A 14,212-nucleotide genomic window follows, 5' to 3' on the forward strand; every position below is an offset into this window, starting at 1 on the left:
CAATGCATAGTCTAGTTAGAACAACTTCCTCTATCTGATTCTTATGGAAGCAAGACAGCCAAAGTTCAATATATGGTTTTATTTGGAAAAGCTTGTTTTTGCATTGCTCACTCCAAGTTGACTGCCAGCTGGCATGGAGCTGAGCCTTGAATACAGGATCATAGTTCATGTATGGAACAGACACAGTGGTGATAGTGCCAGAGCAGATAGACTTAGGTGCTGTGTCAGCAAGCTTGTTCCCACAAATACCAACGTGGCCCAGTATCCAGAAAATCTGGATAGAAGTGGATGTTAAAGAGAAATGGGCCAGTCAGTTTTGAATGGTGGTGAGAACAGGGTGTGAACTAATGTGAAGCAATTCCAGGGCCAGTAGAGAACTAAGAGAGTCAGTATAAATAGTGGAGTTTGAGTACCGCTTAGCTTCTATGTGATCCAGGGCAAGAGAAAAAGCATACAGTTCAGCAGTGAACACAGAAGCTGTAGAGGGGATTCTGCATGCAACCACTGAACCACAACAAACCATGGCAGAGCCCACACAGTCACCTGGTTTCGAACCATCTGTATAAATAGGACTGGAAAGATGGTTCCAAAGATGTTCAGCAAATAGCAGACAGTATTTCCAATTGGGAGTGTCTGCTTTTCTCAGATTACTTAAAGACAAGTCACATTTGGGGACTGTAAGAAGCCATGTTGGGATGGTTGACCAATGGATACAGCAAAGTTATCCAAGGACAGACCCAATTCATCCAACTGCACCTGAATACAAAGGCCAAAAGGAGTAATGGCAGATCATATGCTCTCAAAAAGTATGGCCCACCGAGGAAGGAAAACACCACCTCAAGTAGGATGCTTTGGTCAGGAACGAAATTTCAAAGCATTTTGTAAAGACAGTTGCAAATGGCAGAGGTGCAAAGAAGGTTCATGAGACTCTATGTAAAAGCTCTGAACTGAAAAAGTGTGGAAAGCCCAGTGCAGAGCCGAAGTCCTTGATGATGAATGGGGTCCAGCATCTTTAAGGCCGATGGTCTGGCAGAGCCATAGACCAGTGATCCATAGTTGAGTTTCGATCGAATAAGAGAATGATATATCTTTAGCATAGAACATCGATCCGCTCCCCAAGTGGTGGAAGAGAGAACACGAAGGATGTTCAGTGCTTTTGTACATTTGACACATAGCTGCTTGATGTGTGGTATAAAGGTCCCATATGACTTTGTAACTGGTGGTAGAAGATATGCTGGTTGTGAACTTAATCCAAGATTACTTCTTGTTTTGATGTCTTACCCACCTCGCATGTGCATGGTCCTGCTGGAAAGAGATGAAATTCGAGAGTGTGGGATATCTATGGAAATTATCCCAGCCCTGTTTTTACCCCTTCCGTGCCATGTGGCAAGAAAATTTCCACCATGGATGAGGATATAGTGAAAAACATGTCCAGGTTTTAGGAATAAATTGAGCATCTGCTTGTATAATACAGTCAGTTACTGCTGCCACACAATCATCTATTGTTGGCTTACAGACAATGGCAGGATCAAGTTCTGCGAGAGCAGTGAAAGAAGGCCAGTTTGCATGATTCAGCTTCCACCAAGCAGGTCAGGTGGCAATGACCACGGCCAGTCTCTATCAAATTTATAGGAAAATGATCACTGCCTCATGGATTATTCTCAACCCTCCATGAAAAATGGAATAATAATGAAGGGGAGCAAATTGAGAGATAAATAGCAGAAAAGGACTGATTAGGTGCATGAAAATAAGTAAAAGAGCCAGTACTGAAAAGAGAAAGGTTGTGATCAGAGAGCATATGCTCTACAGAGTGACCCCTCCCATCAATATCAACACTTCCCCAGAAGGGATGATGTCCATTAAAGTCACCCAGGATTAAAAAGGGAGACAGCAACTGTTCAATGAGAGCATCAAGGTCTGACTGACCATATGTTTCTCCAGGCGATAGGTAAAGAGAATAAACAGTGATGATATGACCCAAGGAAACATGGATGGCTATGGCCTCCAAGGGTTTGTCGAGTGGCAAAGACAGGGTGGGCACATGCTGATCAACCAAAAATGCCACCCCTCCATCACACAGCCTATCATTTTTGTACACAGAAAACTGCTGAAAGGTAACTGTATCAGCAGGTTTCAGAAATGTTTCCTGTAAGGAAAGACATATAGGATGGTAAGAAGCAATCAGTGTTTTGAGGTCATCCAGATTAGAATGTAAACTTCGATAGTTCTATTGTACCAAGATGGCCATTTTTATTTACATGTAGGCAAAGTGGGTGGAGAACCCTTCTGTTTACAACCATGTCTTTTTTCCTTACTGTCCTTATTTGAGGGAGGTCTATTGACCTCCATGGATCCTGCCCAGACATGGGTGTTGAAGTTGATTCATTAACTTTTTTAACCATGGAGGTCAAAAGACTTTTCATTTATTTTGAGAACAATTCTTTTGGAGGCACAGAGAGATCTGTCTTCACTCCCACTGTAGTTGTGGAATGAAGTGCAGCAGCATACATCCAAGATGAAGTGGTGGATAGCAACTTTCGAGCCTCAGGATAAGTAATGTTATGAATTGTTTTCAAATGCTGCACCTCTTTTTTCTTCCAACCATTTAGAACAAGAATAAAAGTAGGACAAGTGAGAGCCATTGCAATTTATGCAATGAGGGTCTGTTTCACACTCATAGGCATCATGGTCCTTGCCACCACAATGAGCATACGTCAAGGAACCATGACATGATGTCTTTGAATGACCAAACCACTGACACTGGAGACATCAGAGAGTTTGGAATGCATGGCCGTGTACCCTGCAATTAAGATAACCTGCCTTGATGGTGGCAGGTAGACGTGGTAATGTAAATGTCAGAATGAGGATACTGGTTGGTATCGTAATTCCATCTTTGCGAGTAGAGATACGCCTCACTGCACAACTCCTTGAGTGGACAAACCAGTGAGAATTTCTGACTCAGGGATGTTCTTCAAATCCCTCTTAACAACAACTCCCCATGATTAATTCAAAAAAAAGCATAAGGTGTAACCTCAATAGGTATATCCCCAATTGCCTTTGAATGCAAGAGGAGTTCACTGTATTGAGATGTGATTGACCCAAGGGGGGCCACTCCAAAACCACCCATCTACAGGAATTCAAGGCCAAAGTGGAATGTTAGGGTTGGACCCCTCAACCACCAGGATCCTATCCTCCACTTCACGGGTTTCCACACATGGCAAACACAAGGGTCAATGTTTAGATCACAGAAGAGGTAAACTGAAAGAACTGAACCTTCCCTGGGAGGTCCCCGCACCACATACAGGAATCCACACCGTGGGGCCACCCTAGGGAATCAAACCCTGAACCCAAGCGTTGTGAGTCTACAAATGTACCACTATCCCACAAGCAGACTGAAAAAAGGCACAGGAACAAAATGTTGAGGTTTATTTTCAATTCCAGTCTCAGAGCACCCCAGAGAACCACCACAAATCTGAATATATTTCTCCATCTCACTATGAATAACATCATAACAGTCTCAATCTAAAGTGACTCTCCTGCAACTGTTGTACAACACAAGATATCGGGGGTGGGATAGGAGAGATGCAATTTGCTTTCATGCTGGAAATAATAATCCAGAAATTCACACCATAATATAGTCTGCTAATTGGAAGAAAGAAAAATTTGTTTCTTTAAATTGATATACTAATGATTATTACAAATATCAACATAACATGATAACATTCAAAGTATCTCTGAATGATTGTAATCCTGGAAAACCCATTATTTATATTTTGTTGAGAAAAGGTGATAACACTATCTGAATAATGAATACAGTACCAGGCCAGAGATTATTTTGATGTAGGTGGAGAGTATCATGAGATACGTATTACCAAGGGCAATTGAATAAGGTATAAAAGATGGGAGCAAGCAAAAAAAATTAGATCAGTGCTTATGTAAGCAGAGGAAGAAACCCTGGCAGTTAAGTAACAGTTATAAGTGGAATAATGGTATGTTTGTTTTGGAATAAATGTTCAAACCCAATTCTATAAAAATCTCCATTAACTATCATATAATATGCAAGTATACACACACACACACACACAAATACTGTATTTGTATTTGGCAATTTGAATAAATCACTACATTAAGAGCAAACCATATTCCCTTACCTGACTGCATTATACAGTAAACCTATTATTGTATGTAATGTGTTAAACAGCAAAACAAATAATATATACCTACACTGTGATAAATGTAATAGCAAAACATACACTGTCCTATGTCTTACGTAACAATAAAAAATACTGTCCTTTACAATAACATAGCAATGTTTAAGAAAATCAATGGGCCTCTTGGTTCATCTTGGCTGTCCTATCCTATAAATCAAATTAAAACTATTAAAAAAACATTCAAGTCAGCCCTTATCATTCACATACCTATCAAGCTTTTTCAAACTCACTCAAATTTGCATCATCCACAACATTTAAAAGCAACCCATTCCATAGGTCAACCATCCAATTTGAAAAATAATCTTAGAAGATGGCTTCTACCTTGTCTAAATCTATATTTGTGTCCCATCATTCTATACTTCTTGTTAATTATGAAAAATGTTGAATCATCAAAATTGGTAATTCTTTTTACAATCTTAAAATATTTAAATCAGATCCTTAACTCTTCTTTTTTCAAGAGATTATTTTAAAAATCTGATTACTCATCATATGACAACCTCTCCACCCCACGTACCATTTTAGTAACCCTCCTCCAAACCTTTTTCAACAAATCAATGTCTTTCCTAAGATAAGTAGCCCAAGATTAAACACAATACTCCAAATGTGGCCTAACCAGTGACCTATATAATTAACTTACAATTTTTTTAGACTTGTATTTAATACTTCTGTAGATGCAACCTATAATCCTATTAGCCCTACCAGTTTCTAGTGACCTCTCTCCCTCATGGTTTCACTCTAGCATTTCTCAATCAATTTCTGAAATTACTATCACCCATGATCATGACTTCATTAATAACTGAAATCTTATTCTCAATGTAAAGTGTGACTTACATTCAAAATTTTATTGAACAGCTACTATTTTATAGATGTATGTATGTCAGTAAACTTGGTATCAAACTGTAGATTTCAATTGACATTTTAGTATACCTTAGATAATTTCTTAATTTGAAAGATTACTGTTTTTCAAATATTTTTATTTACTGTTTTATATTAAAGAAAAATAACAGAAATTTAAAGCTTTATTAGCAAATAGTAATAATATACACATATGTAATGTATGGTAGCCAAAATCTCAGCTTACATTACAAAATATTAGAAACAGTGCATTGATTACTGTTTAAGCTTTCTACAAAGTCTTAGCACAAACATTTTGTAATACAGAGTGTTCGGAAAGTCACTGTACAGTTTTGTCTGTTAATAAATATATAAGTGCACAGTGACGTTCCGAACACCCTGTACTTTAGACAATTCTCATTGCAACCATTATTGTCTATAGTACAAGTCCTACCCCAGTGTTTTCAAAGCAAAGAAAGTTCCAGGAATTGTGCCACAAAAACTGATTTGATATTGACAGTGTCAAAGGAAAGTAACACCTAAACAGGAACAATGTTTTATTGCTTTATATTTAGCAGGTTTCTATAAGTCAACTGCTAAAAGCAGAATAAACAGAGAAAATAAGTGTAAAAAGATCAGATAAAACCCTCAGAAGATTTACTTTATAATTACATTGTCTGAACTGAAAAGAACAGAATTATTAATTTTGTTTCTTCTTGTTTCTAAGCTATCTGCTAGCAATAAAATAACCACAGAAAATGTGTGTGAAAAGGTGAGATATGTAAACTCTGATCATAAATACTTTGAAATTTTGTTATAAATACTAATAATACTATACATTTTATTTTGTATTTGCAACCTTTGTTTTTGTTATTTTTTTGATTACTTACCTACAACCTGTAGAACCATGTCAAATATTACAACAAAGAAAATAACAAATAAAATATATAGCTTTACTTAAAATTAAAATGTTTGATATTTAATTATGAGGTTTTTATTTTTCCTTTGTTTTCATTATTTATTTTTGTAGAAGTAATTAAAATGCAAATATTGAAACATTATTAGGTAAGACAATGAAAAATAAAATCTTTATGACATATATGCATTACGAGATCTCAATATATCTATATAAGATAACTCTTCCATTTCCAGAATCACCCTAGTAGCTTTTTTCTGATCTTTTCCAGTAAGTTAAACACCTTTGAGTGCCTTACACAGTTAAGATTCCTATAATAACGACATTCTTTCAATCACACAATATTTTGCCACCTCTTTATTTCAGTAAATATTATTAAGAAGTTCTAATCAAAATAAGTTGCTTACATTTATGTAGTTCAAAAATTAAATGGTTTAAAAGTAACGTATATTCTAATGAAGACAATCCCATATAACAAACTTACAAGAATTACTTGATAACAAATGAATACGCAAGAGACACTAAAGTCTATAATAATTAATTAGCACTGAATCACCAGTCTGATACCCTCACTTCTAACAGTATTTCCAGTTATAGTCTCAATAATACGTTAAGAAGTTCAGCAAGCTCAGGAAGTTCAGCTTAATCCTACAACTGAACACTAAACCAACAATCTTTGATAAAAGTGTAATTATAATTCAAATATTAAAAATAATAAGTTATATGAATAAGAAAAAAAATCTACTCAAAAACCCTATACAGCACTATAGATTTTACAACAAAGTTTTGAATATAACAACTCAATTAGTACTTTTATCCAAAAATTCAACTACTTAATTTTTTAAGTAAATTAAGTAATGATTGATTAAGTTAATTAAGTAATATGGATCTAGACTCTGGACTTTATCTTCAAATTTGAAAATAAATTGTAAATTTTACTGCAAACTCCCACATTTCAGAATGCTTATTATGTCAGAAAACCTCATGTACAGAAAACATAAAAAACAAAAAACGCACTGTAGAACGGCATAAGTAGTCTCATACAACTATGAAATGCTGGTTTATCTTACCAGATGATTTTTCAGAAAGGATGTTCTCTTTTTCTTTCAGCGAATTGCTTAACTGAAAATTTTCCTCTTTTAACTTTGAAACAAGTTCACTTAACTTGTTAGTTTCTTCTCTCCAGATATTTTCTATCTGTTCAAGCTCCTATAATAGAAATGTTTTATTAATTTTGCTAAAATACAAATGATTGGGTAAAGTTCTAAAAAAACATTAAATGCAAACTTTTTGTATTATGGTCTATACTGTCACAACTATTAGTTTGTTTATTTTCTCAAAACAAAATTAAGTTAATAGTTATATTAGGTTGAGGAATAATTCGTGAGCGTTTTTAAATAATTTCATTCAAGCATTACATGCAAGACTATACAATACTTCAATGCATGAACACATTACACCCAAAACATTTATTATGATACTTTATTACATGTAATACCTAGGTATATAGTATGCATTGTTGTAAACGAAATTGCAAGAAATTAAATGCGAAAAGCAGATGGTGTCGAAAATGCTCGATTTTGTCCACTTGACATTCCATTTAATGAGCTGAAAATTAAAGCAAAAATTAAAGACATATGAAAATAAAACACACCATCTATTAGAGCAAAAAATTATCTACCAAATGACATGAAATATTTTGCAAAAGCGTTTCATTTATGAATATATTTTTTTTAACTTGAAAAAACACTCACGAATTATTCCTCAACCCAATATATACTTGCTATCTTGAAACTGATAATCTAATAATACAGACTTATTTATGGTCACAAATGTCTAAGACAATTTACCAACTATCAATATTTTTTAAGACTCCTAACACAAGTAAATTAATAGGTGGAATTATACATGGACTTTTCTTTACATTACAATACTTTTAATTACGAGCTTTCAGCATTCTTACTGAAACCTTCATCAGGCAACAATGTACTAACAAATAAAAAGTATTTTAATGAATATAAAATTCCAATAATAATTTGACATACTTACCAACTATCAACATAACCTTAAGTATACTAAAAGCAATTTCAAATTCTCCTAAAAAATATACTGTAGGTTTTACTGTGTAATGTATAACTTAGTCAGTTTTGATTAACAGTTTCTTGGAAAATACTATATGTATATTGTTAATTACAGATCTCGTATATCAAAACAAACAGGATGAAAGCATGTTTCATAATATAGATTATACCTCAGTTATTGAGAACATATATATCTTTCTGAATAAAATGAATTAGGGTTTTAAATAACAAAGTTCTTAAAATATTTCCTATGGATTCCCACTGGCCACATTCTCTCAACTGCAAGAATTATCATTTATAACTACATTTTGCTTTTTAATATCAAGAATATTTTATACTAATGTGTTGCAACTTTCTACTGACTACTAATAATCAAACTTTGCAATTAACCTTTTTCATAACACCTTTTGGAAAGTAAGATACAAAGTGTTAATATGGTGCCTTCATTATAACAAAAAAAAAACTGCATTAAGTTTGTTAAACAAGCAAACCTTGTTCAAAAATCAACATTGATTATCAGCTGTCAAATTACAAGTTTATCAGGTGCTTTTCTAAACTATCTCTACAAATAGATTCTGTAGCCATTTTTATTACAGATTTTATAATAATGTTATAAAAAGTATTATTATGAAACTATGCTGAAAATCTTCTAATGATCACAAAATTATCTGATGTCACCACCCTTACAGAAATATGTCCAAACCTATGTAAACTCCACTTAAGCTTTTTCAACAAATAAAAAATTTATGCAAACTTTACAAAGTATTAATTCCAGCAATACAATTTTCTTCTGTCATAGTTCTCAAATGTTCTCACAGTTAAGTCACACTACAGTTCAGATCAATTCCCTCATCACATTTAACAGTAAAATATCTATATAGTTTACAAAGTTGATCTCAAAACTCCTAGGCATCTAGTAGTTTCTAAGATGTCAATATATACCAACACACATTGTGACAACAGAATAATGTAGATACTCTGCCATTATACAAAAAGGACAGACAGAGAGCTTCCTCTCTGAATTAATAATTGAATTAATAAGCAGACAGATTCATACAGTAGACAGATACTTTTTTATGGTATGGCAATAAAACATTAATAGCCTTATTCTTGTCCAGAGATCAATTCATACATTCAGTATCTACATATATATTTGTTAACCACTATTCATAGAATCTGAAAATATGCATGCATAGAATAACTTTACATTTTATTAACAAGGTGCAGAGAAATGGCTAGCTGGTTATTCACTGATCTCAGCAACACAACATTATGTTTTGTCACTTGTTCAGATTTTAGTTTGTTTTAAACTAGCAGATCTAAAATTTAACCAAATTGTTATGGCACAAAAATAAGCATAGCTTTCAAATCAGTAAATGAAATATAAATGAAGAAATACTCCAACAACATGTTTCCAGCAACTCTGCACTATAACTTATGGCCTACTTTATTGAGGATTACAACTCATACATGCTTAATAATGCATCAATTTTGCACTAATATTGTAGATGAGTTATTATGCATAATGATAAATAGCAAAACTATTTGCTACTAGCATATTATTTATAACAATCATATATGTCTAAATAGTAAAAAATTAAAATCACTGCACTAAAAAAATATAATTATTCAATATCTATAACAGCCCAAGCTACTACAAGTACTATGCTGATTTTATTGGAAGTTTAAAGTGTTATTAATCCACTTTAAAAGAGATCAGTCACTTTATTTGAAACACAAAAAAATACTGAAATTATGAAAATCCTCTTTGAAAAATACAAAACATTTGTAGCAAACAGTGATCTGTGATTTTAACCGTAAACATTTCAGGGCTGATTTTGAAAGTTTAACGAATTATCTGAACCAATATGTTTACGTTTAAATAAAAACAGAATTAAAGCATTAAATACGTCAAATGTTATACTGAAAACGTTTGTAGCTCTTAATACAACCAAATTTACTAATTATTATTTGAAGACATTTTGTGGCCAAAGAATCGAGGAGTATCATTGTTAATTATGTACGATAGAATTTTGCAACCAATGTTTTACAGCTACCGGAGATGAAAAATACTACACTAACAAAGACACACCTTTTGGATAACTTCAAAACATACATTAAATTCTATAATTAGTTCTAACTTGTAGATGAGATACACTTTAAGAAAAAGTGTTTGGAAGATACTACTAAACAACTTATGATGAAAAAATTCATGAGGGGAAGAAAAAGCAAGGTTTATCTCATTTGTATATAATAAAAAAAACTTTAAGGAACATTATAAAGATTGAAAAGTTGTTAATAAAATTTTAGAAAACTCATATATTTTTGCTTACACTGAAGAATTTCTTTAAACAACCATTTAAATATTTTATACATATATATATATAAATTTTTAAATGGTTGACTTTGGCAAGTCCAGAAAGATTTTTGTTTTGTGGGAATTATATCTGCACATTTTAAAATTTTTTGATGGGTAATTCACCAAGCTTAATAGCCAGCTTTTACTTTGCATTTCTAGTGCATGCCTTTCGCACAAGTAAAATGAAAAACCTGTATTAGCCCATTGATAACACACCTCAACTTACAAAAAAACAAAAAGCAATATATTACTGTAACTTGAAGACTTTTAAGGAATGATCAAGGTTTCATAACATATGAACAATAAAAGTAAAAGCCTTTTTATCCTTCATAGCTTCATTGCATACCCACCATTATGTGAAGTAAATATTTTAGCCTTTTAATTTTCAGAAAATCATCCATTACCTCTTAAACTTTTAAATTATCGGCTTCAAATAATGCTGATGTAACTCATTCAATAATAGTAAAAACAAATTGTCTTTTCCACGTTTTTCATTTGTGTTCTCGTCTTATATTCTTCATCTTTTATATCCTTTCTTTACAATGCAAATAATAATATCAAGTATAATTTTGGTACTATTTATACCCAATCTCAGAAGGATGGTCAACATTCTATTTGTAATATTATTTGGCAGACATGTTGGTTTCTAATTTTACCAGTTGTATTTCTGTGATGACTTGGATAATTTCAAGGTAAATACAATCACTGACCTTTCTAACAAATGGCAAAAAAGTAACATATGCAACATATTGTATTTTTTACTAAGTTTTAGTTAAAAACCAAAATAACTTTTGCGTTCTTTATTCTTGTAATAATCCAGTATTTAAAACGTAACAGAACGAAACATTCAAAACAGTAGCTTACAAAATGAATTATGTAGACTTCGCCTGTTAAACCCAACTCGAATTTTCAAGGTTATGTAACAATACAATTATTAGCATTGATAACTAAAAATGTCGTAGTATCACACTTTTACAGCCTTCAGAAAATTAATTAACAATTCAGCGAGGCAACATATCAGTTTCACCTTAGGTAATACGTATTTGGTATTTTATCACGAAATTGCTATAAACTTGTGCTAATAACAATAATACGTGTAACTTGCTGGTCTACACTTAAGGATTATTTTGTATTTCTCTATCGTCTAAGATATTTAACTGAATAATTTTTAATCTAACATATCTTAGCATAAATTTTCTGACATCGCCGAAAAAAATAATTCTCCCGAAATTTTGGTTACTATAATACTAATAGACCCGCGTGCGCAATACATACGTCTATTATGGAACATGCGAAATTATAGTTTTGGTTGGGACAGGACGTGTACTAGTTGTTTATCAAACATCTGTCTTATTTCACTTCATCCACATGAAAAAACTAAAACGTATGTAGTCACAAATATATAATTACGGTTGAAAACTGGTGACGAAGTACAATATATTCTTACCTGTGATCTCATGAAAAAGGCAACAGCCCATCCGCAAACAAAAATGGTTAGAAGGCACAACAATCCACACATAGCCTCATTTCCGAATCAAACTGACGAGTGTATATAACTCAGTACTAATATTAATATTTCAAGTCGCACAACCGGTGGAAGGCCTAAGCCTACCAGACCACTTCCTACACTTACCTACCTTACAGCTGTCACACCTGACCGAATAATAGTATAAACTGACACTAACAGCTCAAGTACGCGCCAAAAAATGGATCATATTGTTTTTGCTTTTCTAGAACAATTTCAACTATAAAACCCTCAGATGCCAAACAAACGTTTGCGGTAAACTAACTCAACGATCCCTTAAGTTATAAAGGAGGTCATCATCATAATATACTGTATAGTCGATAGATAAGATATTATCGTTATTATACTATGTGTAATAAACACATTTCACAGTATTTCAAATAAAGATCCAATTTTACTAGTTTTAATATAAGGACTATTAATAGTACACACTGAAACTGCATGAAACTTCTACAAGTTATATTAAGTTACACGTACCCTAACGATAACGTACTACTGAATTAAACAAAAATATTAGATATATATGTGCATCATACTGTCTTATTTTCAAAACTTAATAATGTAACACACATGAAAAAAAAAATTGGATATTCAAAGAATTAAATAGGGAGAAGTTCAGGAAAGTATTTAGGTAGGCATGAGAAAGAGACCAAATGGTTAACTTTATACTAAAATTGTTGATAATTTATTTATGTGTATCAACATTTGCCATATGTAACTGAAAGAATGTGTTTAACTGGTTAATAACAGTCAAAATAACAAAATGATGCATGCTATGTAACCCATTATCCATGACAATGATAAGCATGGCACTTGCGTAAAAGTTAAATACAAATGCACGGCATTTTGTTAATGTAATATACATTTCCTTGAAATTTGCAGTAAAGTTGAAACAGAAATGCCAGATTAAGTCACTTCAAAATTAGAATATTATGTAATCAGTGAACTATAAAATACAATACACAAGCAAGTGATGAGAAATTACACAATAAACATACTTTTATGTTTGTAACCAAAACACAATCTAAGTAAGTTATAACTTGGCTAAATAACATGAACTTTTGACCATTAATCTTAATAAAATATGGAGTAAATGTGTAATCAAAACTATAGTGCAATAAATGTACCAGAATATATGTATATAATATGTATGAAATATTTAACATTATTAATTCAAAGCACATTACTAATTCTGATATAAAAACCACAAACTTTTCCCACAGGTCTAACTTTGGATTTACTAGAGTACTACTTTTAACAATTGCATTAAGGAGAAAACTGTGTAGTGATTAAAAATTAAGTGTTCTTAAACACAAGGCCACAAACTAGAAAATTCATTTGTTTCCCTCACTGAAAATAATAAACTTAGTACCTGTAAGTTAAAATAAATTTTGAGCTGCATAATCTTTTTAACTTTGAATGCTTGATTATAATAAAATCCTTATTCTTTTTTAATGTGCAGCTAAAAATATACAAGACTACTGATCAGAGTGAAGTATGAAAACAGAAAATCAGACTATAAACTAGTTATTATATGATGTTGATCATAACCATTCAATGGACCTTATTTGTATTAGGTTTAGCTTTGTAAAGGCACTAACTATTCTTACATGAAGTTTTTTTAATACATATTTTTACAAAGATAATGATAAAAATTTCAAGATGGTTTAAAAATATTGATAAAATATCAAAACCCTTACGTTTAAAAAATTCAGCTTTTGAATAAATTCAAAAATAAAACTGATATGTAAATATACTTAAACTAAAAATATGCAAAGCTTGAAGATTTAATTTTTACACAATACAAAATTTTGTATATATAATTTTCATATGTTTTCTTGCAATGTTTCTCCTCCTCAGGTAGTTAAAAAGTTGTATTAGAGCAGGAGAAATTCTACATCTATCTATCAGTTCCTCAGTCTCGAATTTTCTGTCTAATTGCCTAACTACTAACCGTACAGTATATAAAAAGTTGTGATTGTTATTTCTACAATACCTATAACTTTACATGTATTTCATCTTGAAAATGTTTACTTCTCTATGACAGAGTGTTAATATTTCTTGGCAATTTAAACAAGTTCTTGATTTGAAATGTTTCCACAAGTTCAAGTATTAAAAGTTTAAACTTTGATATGCATGCAAAACCTCACTTGTACCTATATTTCTTCCACTGCTTCATGATTGGTAAACACCCAAATATGAGATAAATAATATGGCTGATGGATAAGCAATGCTTTTATTTCTGTTATAAATTTTGATCTTCAATATCAAAAGAATAAATTACGT

General features: G+C 32.1%; 1 protein-coding gene across 4 annotated transcripts in view; it reads right to left on the reverse strand.

Annotated features, from left to right (window-relative positions):
• Positions 1-14,212, reverse strand: part of LOC143244582 (RILP-like protein homolog) — a 53,748-nt gene that overhangs the window by 37,181 nt on the left and 2,355 nt on the right. For 3 of the 4 annotated variants that reach the window (XM_076489532.1, XM_076489534.1, XM_076489531.1), the window contains exon 2: positions 7,032-7,170. In XM_076489532.1, coding sequence (XP_076345647.1) covers positions 7,032-7,170 — 139 coding nt within the window. Of the gene's footprint in view, positions 1-7,031; positions 7,171-11,848; positions 12,214-14,212 lie in introns of those variants that run through there. The other variant, XM_076489533.1, reaches the window with a different exon arrangement.

The sequence above is a fragment of the Tachypleus tridentatus genome, chromosome 2 (genome assembly GCF_004210375.1).
Source record: "Tachypleus tridentatus isolate NWPU-2018 chromosome 2, ASM421037v1, whole genome shotgun sequence".
In the NCBI taxonomy this organism is placed as follows: domain Eukaryota; kingdom Metazoa; phylum Arthropoda; class Merostomata; order Xiphosura; family Limulidae; genus Tachypleus; species Tachypleus tridentatus.